The 13,461-nt window shown below is 39.4% G+C and overlaps 1 protein-coding gene across 2 annotated transcripts in view; it reads right to left on the bottom strand.

Moving 5' to 3' along the window:
• Positions 1 to 13,461, bottom strand: part of LOC131126483 (glypican-5-like) — a 105,663-nt gene that overhangs the window by 53,919 nt on the left and 38,283 nt on the right. The window contains exons 4-6 of one of the 2 annotated variants that reach the window (XM_058069082.1): positions 5,555 to 5,718; positions 4,159 to 4,215; positions 2,589 to 2,711 (exon numbers count right to left, since the gene is read on the bottom strand). In XM_058069082.1, the coding sequence (XP_057925065.1) occupies positions 2,589 to 2,711; positions 4,159 to 4,215; positions 5,555 to 5,718 (344 nt within the window). The remainder of the gene's footprint in view (positions 1 to 2,588; positions 2,712 to 4,158; positions 4,216 to 5,554; positions 5,719 to 13,461) is intronic. The other variant, XM_058069083.1, reaches the window with a different exon arrangement.

The raw sequence follows: 13,461 nt of genomic DNA, 5'->3' as shown, positions 1-13,461 counted from the left end.
CGGTATATGTAGAATTCAAATGTTCATGATAGCAGTGCACATGGTAATTTGTTTTGAGTACACTTTGTTCGTTTCATAATATGAAAAATCTGAAATCTGAGACTTTGGCTCGCTAAAGGATTACCTACTTTGCTGTTTCTATGGCTTTCTTGTGATTTGCCACCACAAAATACCTGTGAAGGGGAAAGGTGTGGTGCTAACTATAGAATGTATTCGGTTCAGTTTCTTGGTACATTGTGATAAGTGTTACATAATTAGAATTAAATAGCATGTTGGTGAAGGCAAAGAAACAAAGCCCACTTGTTCATAGTGGTTAATTGGTTCCTGACCCAGCTGTGATAAGTGAATTTCCACGAAATAGGATTTCTCATCAATAAATCAAATTATTTCATAATCAGAGCATAGAAAAACCTGTTTACGACTTTCTAAAACAACATTATAAAACAACTATGTCTAGCCTTCTAGACATAGAATAACACCCCTATGGTGACGTTTACATTACATTACCCAATATAGTTAGCATAATAAGACATAAGCATAGGAAGGGAAAATAGTTTATGACAGAAATAAGGCATATATAAATACAATAAATACAGACTTACACGTTAGCATCGGGGGATTTTTTTGCTGTTGCTTTTTTTTCACCTTCAGTTCTGTACAGTACTTCCTGTGGTGGCGGCTATCGTCTCATCAAATGTAATGTCATGACCCTTGAGGGCATTATTATTGCTGTAAATGTGCTCAGATGCTTGAGGAGCTGAATGGAACGGGCGGACACGAAGCAACGTCAAGGATTCAGAGTTGAGTTTTAGTTTGGCGAATTCAAACCTGCAATAAAAGCCTGTTGTTCTGGCGAGCATGTCTGACATTTGTGTGTCTTACCGAACATTACAGTAACATTACTGACAGCAAGTGACCAGTGTAGAATACTGCAAAACATCATGACGTCTTTGAATGTGTCTTCTGAATGCCTATATTTAACACGATGATTCCTGTCTGAACAAGCGGGCTTATTCTGGTTAAGCTTATCTTTCCGGGTAGATGGTGCAAACTGTTCACACATGTGTTTCTGCAAATGTTCTGAGATATTTGAATGCAAGCCAGCACACACTTGCAGTTTGGATGTTTACAACTATTTGCTGCTCGCTCAGAAGCCTCCTCCTTCTGTCATCAGATGCTGAATACAGAGGAAGAGAATGTCAATCCCCTTTGCCTTTAATGTGCTGTGAGGTATTGCAGCATGCCAATGTGTGTGTTGCATGAGCACAGTGTAACTGCATAAAACAGCCCTCCAGCTGTTGAATATCATATGAAGCCAGTGGTGATTGATATGAGAGTGTGTGTGTTTAGAGTGTTTATTGTATTTGCGGGGAAAACCCCAACAAGTCCCTCGGACCCATATAGTATAATGTTAAGGGCGGGTATTCATTTATGATGAATTCATTGTAATCGTGCTCCTATTTTTCCATCTTATAGTAGCTTCTCATGTAACTTTCCCATGCATGGTGTGGACAGTGGCAGTAGCAGTGGCAGCAAAGTATTTCCCATGCAGCCTCATAGGAGGGTCTTTGTTCACCCTAAAGGCTTTGAGGGTCCCCATGGCAGGGCTGTGCCCCACTCTGACTCCACAATGAGTCTTTATGCTGCCAAGTCCCCCCCCTTCCCCCCATCGCTGCACGATGCTTCCCTCATCAGAGGCGCATGGAGGCACAGAGGGCATCATAGCACCAAAATGCTTTTAATGCCCAGATCTTCACTCTTGTTTTTGTGTTTCTGACTCATACCACAAAGACAGTCTGAAAAGTTTACGAGGGTGCCAAATGCCTCAGTAGGGTTCTGTTTTCTTATTCGCCCCAAGACCACTTGACACCACAAGAAAAGACCTGGCTCTCAAATAGGAGAGTGATAGTATACTATTAAAATCCATTAGCACTCATGATGAAAGTGAGCATCTTGGCAATAAAAGTGACTCATCCCTTTGCACGCACAGACCAGCAATGGGAGCTTGGTTGTGCTTCAGGAGGAAATTGGTCACTCCGCTTAATGTTTGCACAAATCATATGTTGCCGATCATAAAGCTGGCACTCATGCACTGGCTGCAAATTGTACTTTGTGTGCTGACACACTGTCACGAGCCCTGATGAATGGGTTGTCTGCTCAATGTGCTGTTGGCACATCGTCTGCTTTGAGACACGGTGACTTTGACAGCCACTCAGGGTTGCATAAATTGCACACATCCTGTCTCAATCCAAGAATACGTCATACACAATCAGCGATAATATACTGTATGGCCTAATCAGACAAGTGACATGTGTCACAAAGATGTGACAGGCACTCTAGGGTGGATCATGGGTAAAAGGCATCCATGTACCCGTTCTGTTGAAGCCAAAAAATGAGGTTACCATGGAAATCCGACTTGTCATTACAGTGTTTCAGAAACTGATCCAATTGGAATCACTTTTGGACTCAAACTGGATTAATCTGTGTTTTAGGATTTACTTAGGACGACATAGTTCTTGTGTATTCACTGCGGTTATAAAAAAGTTTAATTATTCACATCAATGTTCAATGTATGTGCATTCTCTTACCTCTCCACCACACCATCTCCACTCCAGCACGTGGCCTCATCCACCACATTCTCCCCCTCGCAAAGCATCTCTGGCAAGGCAGCATAGAAGGACTTGTAGCGCTGCAGGTACATCAGGAACTCCCTGAGGACAGACAGACTTATGAATGAGGAGCAAGGAGCAATCCAAGTACCCCTTTTCCTATGCATTGAAATAAGCTATTTTTTGTTTCTTGTATGATCCGAACCTGACTGTGACTAGTTCATTTCTGCAAAGTATAGATTCCTTATTTATACATGGAATATTTTTGTAGTTAGAGCATAGAAAAGGTGTTTACAACCTTCAAAATATATATTTTTTTAACATTATTAGATCACTGTAGACATAAAATAACACCCCATAGTCACTTTTGCACACATAATACATACTATAGGAGACAAAATTAGAGTAAATAAGCCATATGAGACATAAGTAGGACTTTGTGTGTGTTACTTTAGAGATTCTCCCTAGGGGACCTGAAAGAGAGGCGGACAGGAAGTGATATTGAGGGTTCAGAGTTGATTTTCAGCATTGCATGGATAAACAGCCGTAAAAGTAGCTTATGTTTTTATTCTAGATTTTAATTAGTGATTATCGTGTCTTTTGCAAAATAATGCAAACCTGCAATAGAAGTCTGTTGTTCGTGTGTCTCATTACAGTACACTACAGTGACACTACTGACACCTAGTGACCAGGGAAGCACCCTATATTTCGTTCATTTAGACAAAACATATCGAACATTTGCTTAAATAGACATATTTTATTGGCTAATAATAAGTCAAATTTCACCACAAAACAGCATGATTTATTAATTCATATATTTCTGACAAACCCTGATCCATAGTGCAAAGTGATTTTCTCTGTCAGTTGTGTATTACAATCTTGGTAATATACCATGAGATAATAATTGTCTTAATGTAATTGTCTTAAGGCTTTATTATCCACAATGCCTTAATGACATTATTTACAATTAAATGAATGTAAAGCAAAAGGACAATGTAAATAACCGTCAAAAGGTCTTTTTTTCCAAGTCCGACATCAATTTAACGTCTCCTTCAGAATGCTCAGTGAAAAGCTAGACAGTTTATGGTCGCAATATAGCCCCCCCCCCCCCCCCCACCCCACCCCACTTTCTACCCCATACCCTCCACCCCACACACCTCTCAAGCTAGCTGGGGGTGTATTTCACGCAACTGTCACCAGTGTAGCCTCACTTTGCCCTCTGCTGGTTGCTAAGTGACCTGACAATGAAGCTGAAGATAAATGGTCTGCACTTCACAGAGAGCTGGCTCATTGTGTTTGAACTCCAGACATCAGGATCAGCCACAAAAGCTGCTGTTAGCGACCGGACATTTTAATTTTAATCTAAAGGTCAAGTTGCCACTTGGTCCAGTTAGCATTTCCACTGGTATTTTTATTGTGCTTTTTTCTCGAGTTGCTGGCATTAGTACTGTCATTCTCCAAGACAGAACCAGGGTACAAGCATAACCCAAACATGATAAAAGTCTCAGTAAGAGTGTGTAAGATATTGCCCAGATGGATGCATGCTTACCTAGAGAGTGTTCTCAGACTATGTTTATTGCTCTTGGAGGGTTTCAGTGGGGGCGAGCTGGGAATGATGGGAGTTGGAGTCCAGGTGAAATTGTTGCAAGCAAGGAGGATGCAGGGGAAGTAAAATGGGTGGTGAGAGACAGAAAACAGAAACAAAAGTACATCACGACAAGACACATGGTGAGGACGAAAAGACACCCATGCACATGCAGTAAATCACTTCTCACTACATTTTATTCACAATAACAACAGATTCTGAGCTACGTTGGCAGTCTTCAGGGAGCTCTGCATTGCATTGCCATGAATGATGGTGGCATTGCCACGCTGGCATCAGCTCAGCTGGCATCAGCGCAGTGATTCATGGTTTGGTACGAGGTCACACAGGCAATGTGTGTCATACTATTTAAACTGAGGCCAGCTGGTGTTAAGATTCGGTGGTATGGCTGTCTGGGTAAACAGGAAATTGTTGGTCTGTTAAGATTAAGCCTACCCACACTGCCCATAGGCCAACACACCGATGCCAGCTGTTGCGGCCATCTGAAGGCTGCTTCAAAGGCCAGGTGGAGGGCATACACTGCACCAGTGTGGCATACTGCATAGTGGATAATGGATAACAGATAATGGATAAAAAAAATTGATATATGGATGGGTAAATTATTTATTTAGCACAGCAAAATAGCCCTTTATTTATATAAAATCTATTATAAATGGATATTCATTATTATTAATTATTATTTTTAATTATTAAGTTATTTTTATTGTCATCATTTGGACAAACATCTTTATTCATTTAAATAATAAATTATGTTTACAGCAGTGTAGATTTATAATGTAGATGTGAAACATGGATTAATAAATGTAAACAAATACATTGAAACAAACATTTTTGTAATATGAATTTTATTCTTACATATACAATTATTATTATTATTATTAATATTAATATTATTAATAATATTATTATTAATATTATTATTAATATTGTTATTAATATTATTATTAATATTATTATTAATATTATTATTATTATTATTATTATTATTAGCTTTTTCCCCTCATGGATTTAACAAAGTATTTTATAGTGCATTTGAATACATTTCCATACAAAACATGTGATCCATGTATGCCGATACATGCCGTTCAAAGCTGATTTTGAATATATCCAAATAAACTATTATTATATTGTTATTATTATATTATTATATATAAGTGTAGTAATTTTTAAAAATTATTTTTAGTAAATGTATATTTATACTTCTACTACTGCTAATAGTACATTATTAATTATCAGAATTGTTAAATATGTATAAAACATTATTCTACTCTATCATATTTATATAGAGTAGGTTGCAATCAGCATTATAATGATTAAAGTTCCACAAACTCCTTCCTCCTACCTCCTCAAATGTGCGAGTTGCCCGAGCCACTGCTCTGGCAGAGGTTTCAAAGGGGCAGCTGAAGGAAACGGAGTTGATAAGGTCATGCTGGAGGTTGTGACCTCCGGGCTGGTAGGCTGCATGCTGGTAGGCGCCTCGGTGGACAGGCCACACACCTTGTCTACCTGCGGGGAGGGCAGAGAAAACATACAGACACACTTGTTAGGCTAAGAAAACACGGCACCAGGGGAGTGGTGGGAGTTGCAGTGGGTGACTTTTGGATAACTGCCTGACACCTGCAGCGTAACTTGACTCATAAAGTTGAATTCCAATGAGTGGTGGATTTCCATGTCTTACTTTAGACCTAGTGAGCAACACTAGGTCTAATAGAGAAACAAAACAAAACAAAACAAACACAAAAGGCAGTCACTAAAGGAGTTTTTACACATGCTGGGAGTAAATGTAGAACATTCCACTACCTCATGGAGGTGAACGCATGTGCAGTTGGCAATGAGGCCAAAGATCTCAAGTGGGCTATTAAAGCAAGTGAAGGAGAGGAGGCATTCGGGTCAATGGGAGTAGAGGGGAGTTGGTGCTTCAAACCAAAATCAATAGCATCTCATTGCCTTAAAAGCCTGTGGGCAACATTATTTAGTGATACTCAATTAGGCATAAAGACAAAGTGTAATGCCTCCAATATTCTTGCCGAGATAACTGACCAGCATAAGTGACCTCAATGCTGACAAAACTGAGTCGATTCAGTCGGAACCAGTGTATACATCCGCACACACCTCTGTGTTGGCAGCATTATTCAGTTGAAAACAACACTGGCATTGAAACGGGAGAACATTCAGAAGAGATTCTAGCACATTTTATAATAAAAATAAGAACTATGGTATGATAGATTTCTCCATGTCTATCATTCACACCATGTATTTTACATGTTGATACGCAACAATAGTTTGCTTACATTTTGTCATTTCAATGTTGTTCATTTGCTTTGTGAAAAAAATAAAGGTGTTCAAAAAAGGATTCAATAAAGGAATAGGAGTTTTAAAAAATTACACTATACATATACTGTATAAGCTTGTACAGTGTTGTTTGCTAACTTGAGAGTTCACTTTTTTCTCTGTGGCAGCATCTCTCCAGCCAACTAGTGTTTTTTTTTTTTTTAAATACTTAAATCTTATATTCAGGTCACTGATTTTACTACAACATGACGACCACATATTCAACATTGGTTTGGAGTCTGTGACTCTCATGTTGATATAAACAACAGACCAGTTGAAATATACTATAATTCCCAATATAATATACAGTATTTCTTTTTAAAATATATATTACATTGTACAGTGTTTTGTTCCTGAATTGTTAAGGCACCAATTTGGGGGTATTTTGCAACATGTTTTGTTTTTGTTTCTCACTTTGTGTGCCATAGTCATGGAAACAACTGAGCGAAAAAACAGCTAAATGCACTAGCAAATACCTTGGCTTCTATTTTAGGAGCAGGCATAAGCAGCTGAAATGTGTTAACAATCAGAAATTGTGTGTTGCCAGGCTACTAAATATACTTTGCCTGCAGCGCGTTAAGTCAACTCTTAACTCTTCTACTCCGTCACTTAACATCATCTGTTCTTGAGAAGTGGAGTTGGCCACTAGCAGATCCTTCCTAACACCAGAACTAAGTCATCTGCATTGTACTGTTTGTACTTCACTCTCACTGGCTTCGTGCTTTTTTTTTTTTAATTTACTTCGCTCTGGTCTTAAATCCTCACTCAAGACAGACGCAGGGCACGGGTAAGGTTGTTTTATTGCATTAACCTTAAACCCCACTGGACCTATAAAAGCCTGACATGTGCTGGAGCGGCTCCCAGCCACACATGCAAGTGCCACACATGTACATGCAAACATTCCACACAGGCACACACATTTGAGAGCATTTGTAACGGCAGAGAAAAGATAGAACACCTGCAAGCCTATGAAGCCTATGGAATCCGCACATTAAACCAAACGATCTTTGCATGTGTTGCATTAGTTGACTGTCCCTAAATAATCTGCACATGCAAGGCATTTAGTCTGATGTTTTTTGGTGACGGGTACGTTAGTACTTTTTTATCTACGCAGTTGGTCACTGGTATGTCCGTGATCTGGAAATATTTCAAAGGTTTTGCTTATGGATTGTAAAAATGCAATTTGCAATGACTCTTTAATGTAATAGCACACTCAGAGTGATACACAGCACTATACAGCAAAATAATAATAAGACAAAGCAGGGGAAAATAATACCCTGGAACCAAACTTATCAAGAGGAGCTGGACCTTGTTTTACTCTTGACTTGCTGCAGGGGAGAGGAGGTGAGTTGGTGTGGGCTTATTAATAGCCCCCCCGGCTCAGTGCCTCTGTGTTGGAGTCATTCCCGGTGAACGAGAAGGTCCCCTAAAGCAGGGGTGGGCAAACTTTTTGACTCGCGGGCCGCATTGATATAACAAAATTTCCGGGGGGGGGAGACTATATATTTTACACGTAACAGTCCACCTGGTATTATTGTATCTGTAAAATTGTCATGCAATCTGCTATTATTATTTATTATTTTATATTTATATTTAAATATTTTAAAAATAAATAATTAAAATAAAATTAAAATAATAATTATTATATTATTATGTTAAATATGCAAATATAACAATATTATTATATATAATTAATATAATATTAGCATTAATATAATAAATATAATAATCATAATAGTTATAATAATAATATTATAATTATTATTTTAATTTTTATTATTATTATGTGATTGTGTCTCTTTTTTCAGGAGCACTTTGTAAACAACAGACCATGTCAAACAACGAAATTGATACAACCATCAAAAGGTTGGCTCAGGCCATGATGCCAGGTTGTATGTTGAGTTTAAATTAAATACTTTTGAAAGATTGGGCGGGCCGTATTCAAACACTTGGCGGGCCGGATGTGGCCCCCGGGCCGTAGTTTGCCCACCCCTGCCCTAAAGGTTCCCCGCACCTCCAACTCTCTTCAATTCTCAGAGCTTCGCCTGCATCCTGGGAGAAGACGAGGATATTGAGTGAAAATCCCATGCCTCCATTGCTAAGGCATTCAATCCAAGCTGAGGCCACAATTTGGTTGGTGCCATTCGTGGCGGCAAAGCCGATGGTGGACACCAAAGGTTTGGGCTACTGTCCAGCTGAAGAGGGATTCTTAATGAGCATGAATGGCTTGTGGGACTTCTGACTCAACGGACAGGTATCAGAAGGTCACCATCAGTGGTGGTTTAGGCAAAACCTGGGCATGGGAGAAGTTCAGTGAGGCGGGGGGTGCTGGAGCCTATCCCAGCTGTCTTCGGGCGAGAGGCGGGGTACACCCTGGACTGGTGGCCAGCCAATCACAGGGCACATATAGACAAACAACCATTCACACTCACATTCATACCTATGGACAATTTGGAGTCACCAATTAACCTAGCATGTTTTGGGAATGTGGGAGGAAACCGGAGAAAACCCATGCATGCACGGTGAGAACATGCAAACTCCACACAGAGATGCCTGAGGGTGGAATTGAACCCTGGTTTCCTAGCTGTGAGGTCTGCGCGCTAACCACTCGACCGCCGTGCCACCCCAGTGAGGCCATGAAGCACCAATATTCAGTCGACGTCAAAGAGGTTCAGGCAAATCATTCGACACTTCAGAAAGGGGAATTGGTGCCTGGTCCATACCATTTACAGTAGGAATGGGGGCCTGATGACCTCGACTGGTGGCTCAGTCAAACCCACTGACATACAGCCCCTTCCATAGAGGTTAGGTGTCCCGGGCATGCCCAGCCAGGATGAGGCTCCAGGGCATACCAGGACATGTTGGAAGGATCATGTCTCACAGCTGGCCTGGGAACTTCTTGGTGGAGGTGGCTGGAGGCTTCCCTACTGAAACTGCTGCTGTGACCAGGACCCAGATATGCGATGGATGTATGAACAGAAATGGCAAAAAATAATTGCCAACATAATATAGTCCTGGGTGTTAGGGTTATGACCCGGACCTAAGAGCTTTAACATAACAGAATGACAAATAGGCAGTCATGGATTTGTGTCGACTGCCTAGTGGGACACTGCTTACCTCTCAAAGTGTTTGTGATTTTTTTGTATATATTCACAAGACAAAAAGTCATTTTTTATGTCTCCCTGCTCTAATCCATATTGTTTCTCACCTGCTTTCGTATGACACTTTGCTATTCTTAGAGACAAAAATGTAAACATCCTGTAAAAATACGGCTGTCAACAGGAGGTCATTCCCAGTTCTGTTTGAACTACCGCCTTATTTTTACAGCGAGTGCGAAGAGGCACTTCAAAGCTTGTAGAAAATATTCATCAAAGCTTTGACAGCAAAACAAAACACAAATTATTTATACGCCTAACCAAACATATTAGTATAAACACAATGCAGCGTCTTTGCAAGAAATATAGACAAGCTTTTTATATGCTGTCTCTCATGACTCCATAATCCTGAGAGCCAATGGAGTGAAATCTTGAATTACAACCAGGCAAGAATATGACCATTAATTAATTATCTCTTGACCTGACGATGGCGTGAGAAGGAAAATCCCATCTGAACGAATATGAACACTTGGTTGGCTGTGCTGTGCGTTCTGCTGTTGGGCCACCTGTTTGTCCTTGTTATACCTTCACAATTTCAGCTATTTTGTAGCGCATTCCTTGTGTGATTGCCTGAGGACAGTGACTGATGAACCGCTAGACATGTTGCCAACTTGAGAAAGCATCATGGAAATGCAATGCTCATACTCCATATACATGTAGGGCAGTTGTTATGGGCCATAGCAACAGGATATACATGACACCACTTCAATAAATAAGTGTATTCATGAGGCTTTTGGAGTAATATCTCATAGTATCTCATACTAAGTGTATCATCCTAAGGCAAGTGTGTGTAAGAAGAGCTCAGCAAGAGAATGAGCTCCAGCGAGCCCTGCTCAGGGCCATCCCTCCTCCTGGGGAGTATTGGCTTACAGATAGCAGTGGTGGTCTTGCCTTCCTGGTTTATTTATCAAGGGATTAGCCAGTAAAGCTGAGGGAACTTTCTCACCCCCCTCTCAATGCACGTAGAGCTATGGGACGACAGGGGCTTGCTCAACCAGAAACAACTGCCCTCTTACACATTTTCCAGTGGGCTTCGGAACACAGATTGTACAGAAGGTACTGTTATGTAAAAAACCATAGCCTAATGTTGTCTTCCACTATGGAAGAGTACACAAGTAGAGTATTTAACAACATTTACATACATTTTATCATTGCTTGAACAGTTGAGAATTGTTTTTTTATTGTAATAGGAAAAAAATCAAGAAAGTAGCATTATTAAAAGTTAATTAATTTATATTTCATTCAAGAAAATAACGAGCCAAACTTCAAAACGTAGAATGAATAATAGAGACCGGATCAACTATGGAAAACGTCTTTAAAGTGCCCCCCGAGAGAGGGGTCCTCATACAAAAACACAGGATAAGAAAACAAACATGTCTTTGGGGAGGATCTCTCTGCTTTACTGTTTTTTTTTTTTTTTTATGTTTTTTATTTGGTTGTTACTTACTGGTCAAGAGATTGGATTTACTGTTGCAATTTTCACAATAACTGAAAAAATTGAAGACAAACTTGGTCTCGAGGACCAGTCAATTGTATCATCAATGGATGAATTACCCAAAGCTGTACCATTTGCTTCTACAAGCAACACGCATCAAACCATAAACTGTACATTTGACATGCACATGATTTATGACTAAAATGGAAAGTATATATGTTCATTCATCTCCCACTGAATCTTCACTGCTGACATACAGCATTATCCAAATCCATAATTTCTGTCAGTTACATGATGGATGATGGGTACTCATACTTCTTCTCAAAGCCAAACAGCAAGAGTATATTAGTAGAAATGTACATCAAATCTGGTTAGTATGGTAACATTGTTATTTATGCATTCATTTAAATCCCAGCGATACTTGGGGTTACAGAGAGTAAGAAACACTGACTGCAACACATTCTTTTAAAATATTTTATCTTGGTTTGAAAATCAGCCCTTGATGATGGATGCTTGTGTGAGGGCCCTTCGAGTGCAATCTTGCTTCGTCTTTTTTTGTTAATAGGGTAAATAAGGTAAACAAAAAAACATTACATTACATGGCCTGGACAATCCACGTATACCTTTCTTGGAGTTTGAACCCATTAAGAAAAAGCAATGGTATGGCATGTCGACAGAATGCAGAAAAAAATTGTGAACGCCCAAATAACATCGAACAGGAACTTAATATTTAACATACGGTCATCCTTCGCCACTTGCAGTTGCACTGTAAAAATATATTAATGATTCTGTTTCATGGTTGAGTATGGCCTATGATGACAAAACTATGCATATTTAAGCAAATTAAACGTGCAAATTAAGCATTTTCAAGGAAAGTAAAATAAAAATATATGGCATTCAAATAACCCATTCAAAGACGTTGACATAGTGTTCTACACTAGTCACTAGGTGTCAGTAACGTCACATTAATGTTCGATGTCCGCCACTCATTCTGCTGCCTAAATGGCTTACTTTGCTCTTTTTTTGTTATTATGGGTGTAAAGATGGCTTGAGGGTGTTAATGTCTAGAGTGTAATGTAAAAAAAAATATTTACAAAGTCGTAAAAAGGCTTTCAATGCTCTAATTACCAAAATATTCCATATAGAAATAAGGAATCCAAGGACCACGATGCCGTTTAGAGTCATCTAGGATTGCTTCTCACCACAAGGGAACTGTGTTCACTTCCAGGTGGTCTCAGACCATTTGAGTTGGTAGGTTGGCTATTGTTTTAGATCCAGTGACTTTTCCAGTTTAAATTGATTATTATGAATTAGTCCTGACATTGACTTGAAAAAAGATACTGCTAATTGGACCGTGTAGACCAGGGGTGCTCATTAAGTCGATCGCGAGCTACCGGTCGATCGCGGAGGTGGTACTGGTCGATCGCTGGTCGATCGCGGCGTGACATTAAAAAAATATCATCCCAGCATCAATGCCGTCACTTGATTGATATACAGGGCAGCCATTCAGATGACAACTGAATTTTGACCTTTGACCTAAACAACGATGCAAAGTGCTAAGCTAGTCGGCGAATTGCAAGATTTTAAGCCCTCGCTAAAGTTTATGGTCACTAAAATGAGTGAAGGAGCTGGACCAAGTAAAAAGGCAAAAACTGGACCAAGTAAAAAGGCAAAAAACATATCACTTCCATACGGATATGGAATATTATACGGATATTATGATACGGATATTATCCATGACTGATAAACATTTGGAAGTGTGCTTGAGGCTGGCTATCAGCAGCTACTGTCCGGACTATGCATCCCTGGCTGGTTCAATTCAGTGCAAGTCATCAAAGTAAACTCAGGTAATTACAAAAAATGTTAATAGTTAATTATGTGTGTTTTGCAATATTGGCTCATTTGGTTATGTAAGGTACATCAACATACATTGTACGTACAAATAATCCTCAATACATTTGAAAATAAATAGATGTTTTGCATTTTTGTAGTGGGTAGATCATTTTGACTCGGTCATTTTAAAAGTAGCTCGCATGCTGAAAAAGTGTGAGCACCCCTGGTGTAGACTATTCAATCTATTTATTGTGTAATAACAATATTCAGCGCCTGCAACATGAACAAATCAGTAGTTAATTGTGACAACTTTTCGCACAAAAATCATTTGCCATATTTTCATGATTCTGCATGATTTGCAGCATTAACGACCTCACCTGTCATGATTTTCTATTTTCCTTCAAAAGTTATGATCCCATTCCTTCTTGTCCAACTCATGTTGTCTTAATTTTTCTTGAAAGCGTCCACTTTGTAATCTATGTCAATCGGCCTCTC

This window comes from Doryrhamphus excisus, chromosome 3, assembly GCF_030265055.1.
Source record: "Doryrhamphus excisus isolate RoL2022-K1 chromosome 3, RoL_Dexc_1.0, whole genome shotgun sequence".
Lineage (NCBI taxonomy): Eukaryota > Metazoa > Chordata > Actinopteri > Syngnathiformes > Syngnathidae > Doryrhamphus > Doryrhamphus excisus.
This window is presented reverse-complemented; position numbering and strand designations above follow the sequence as displayed.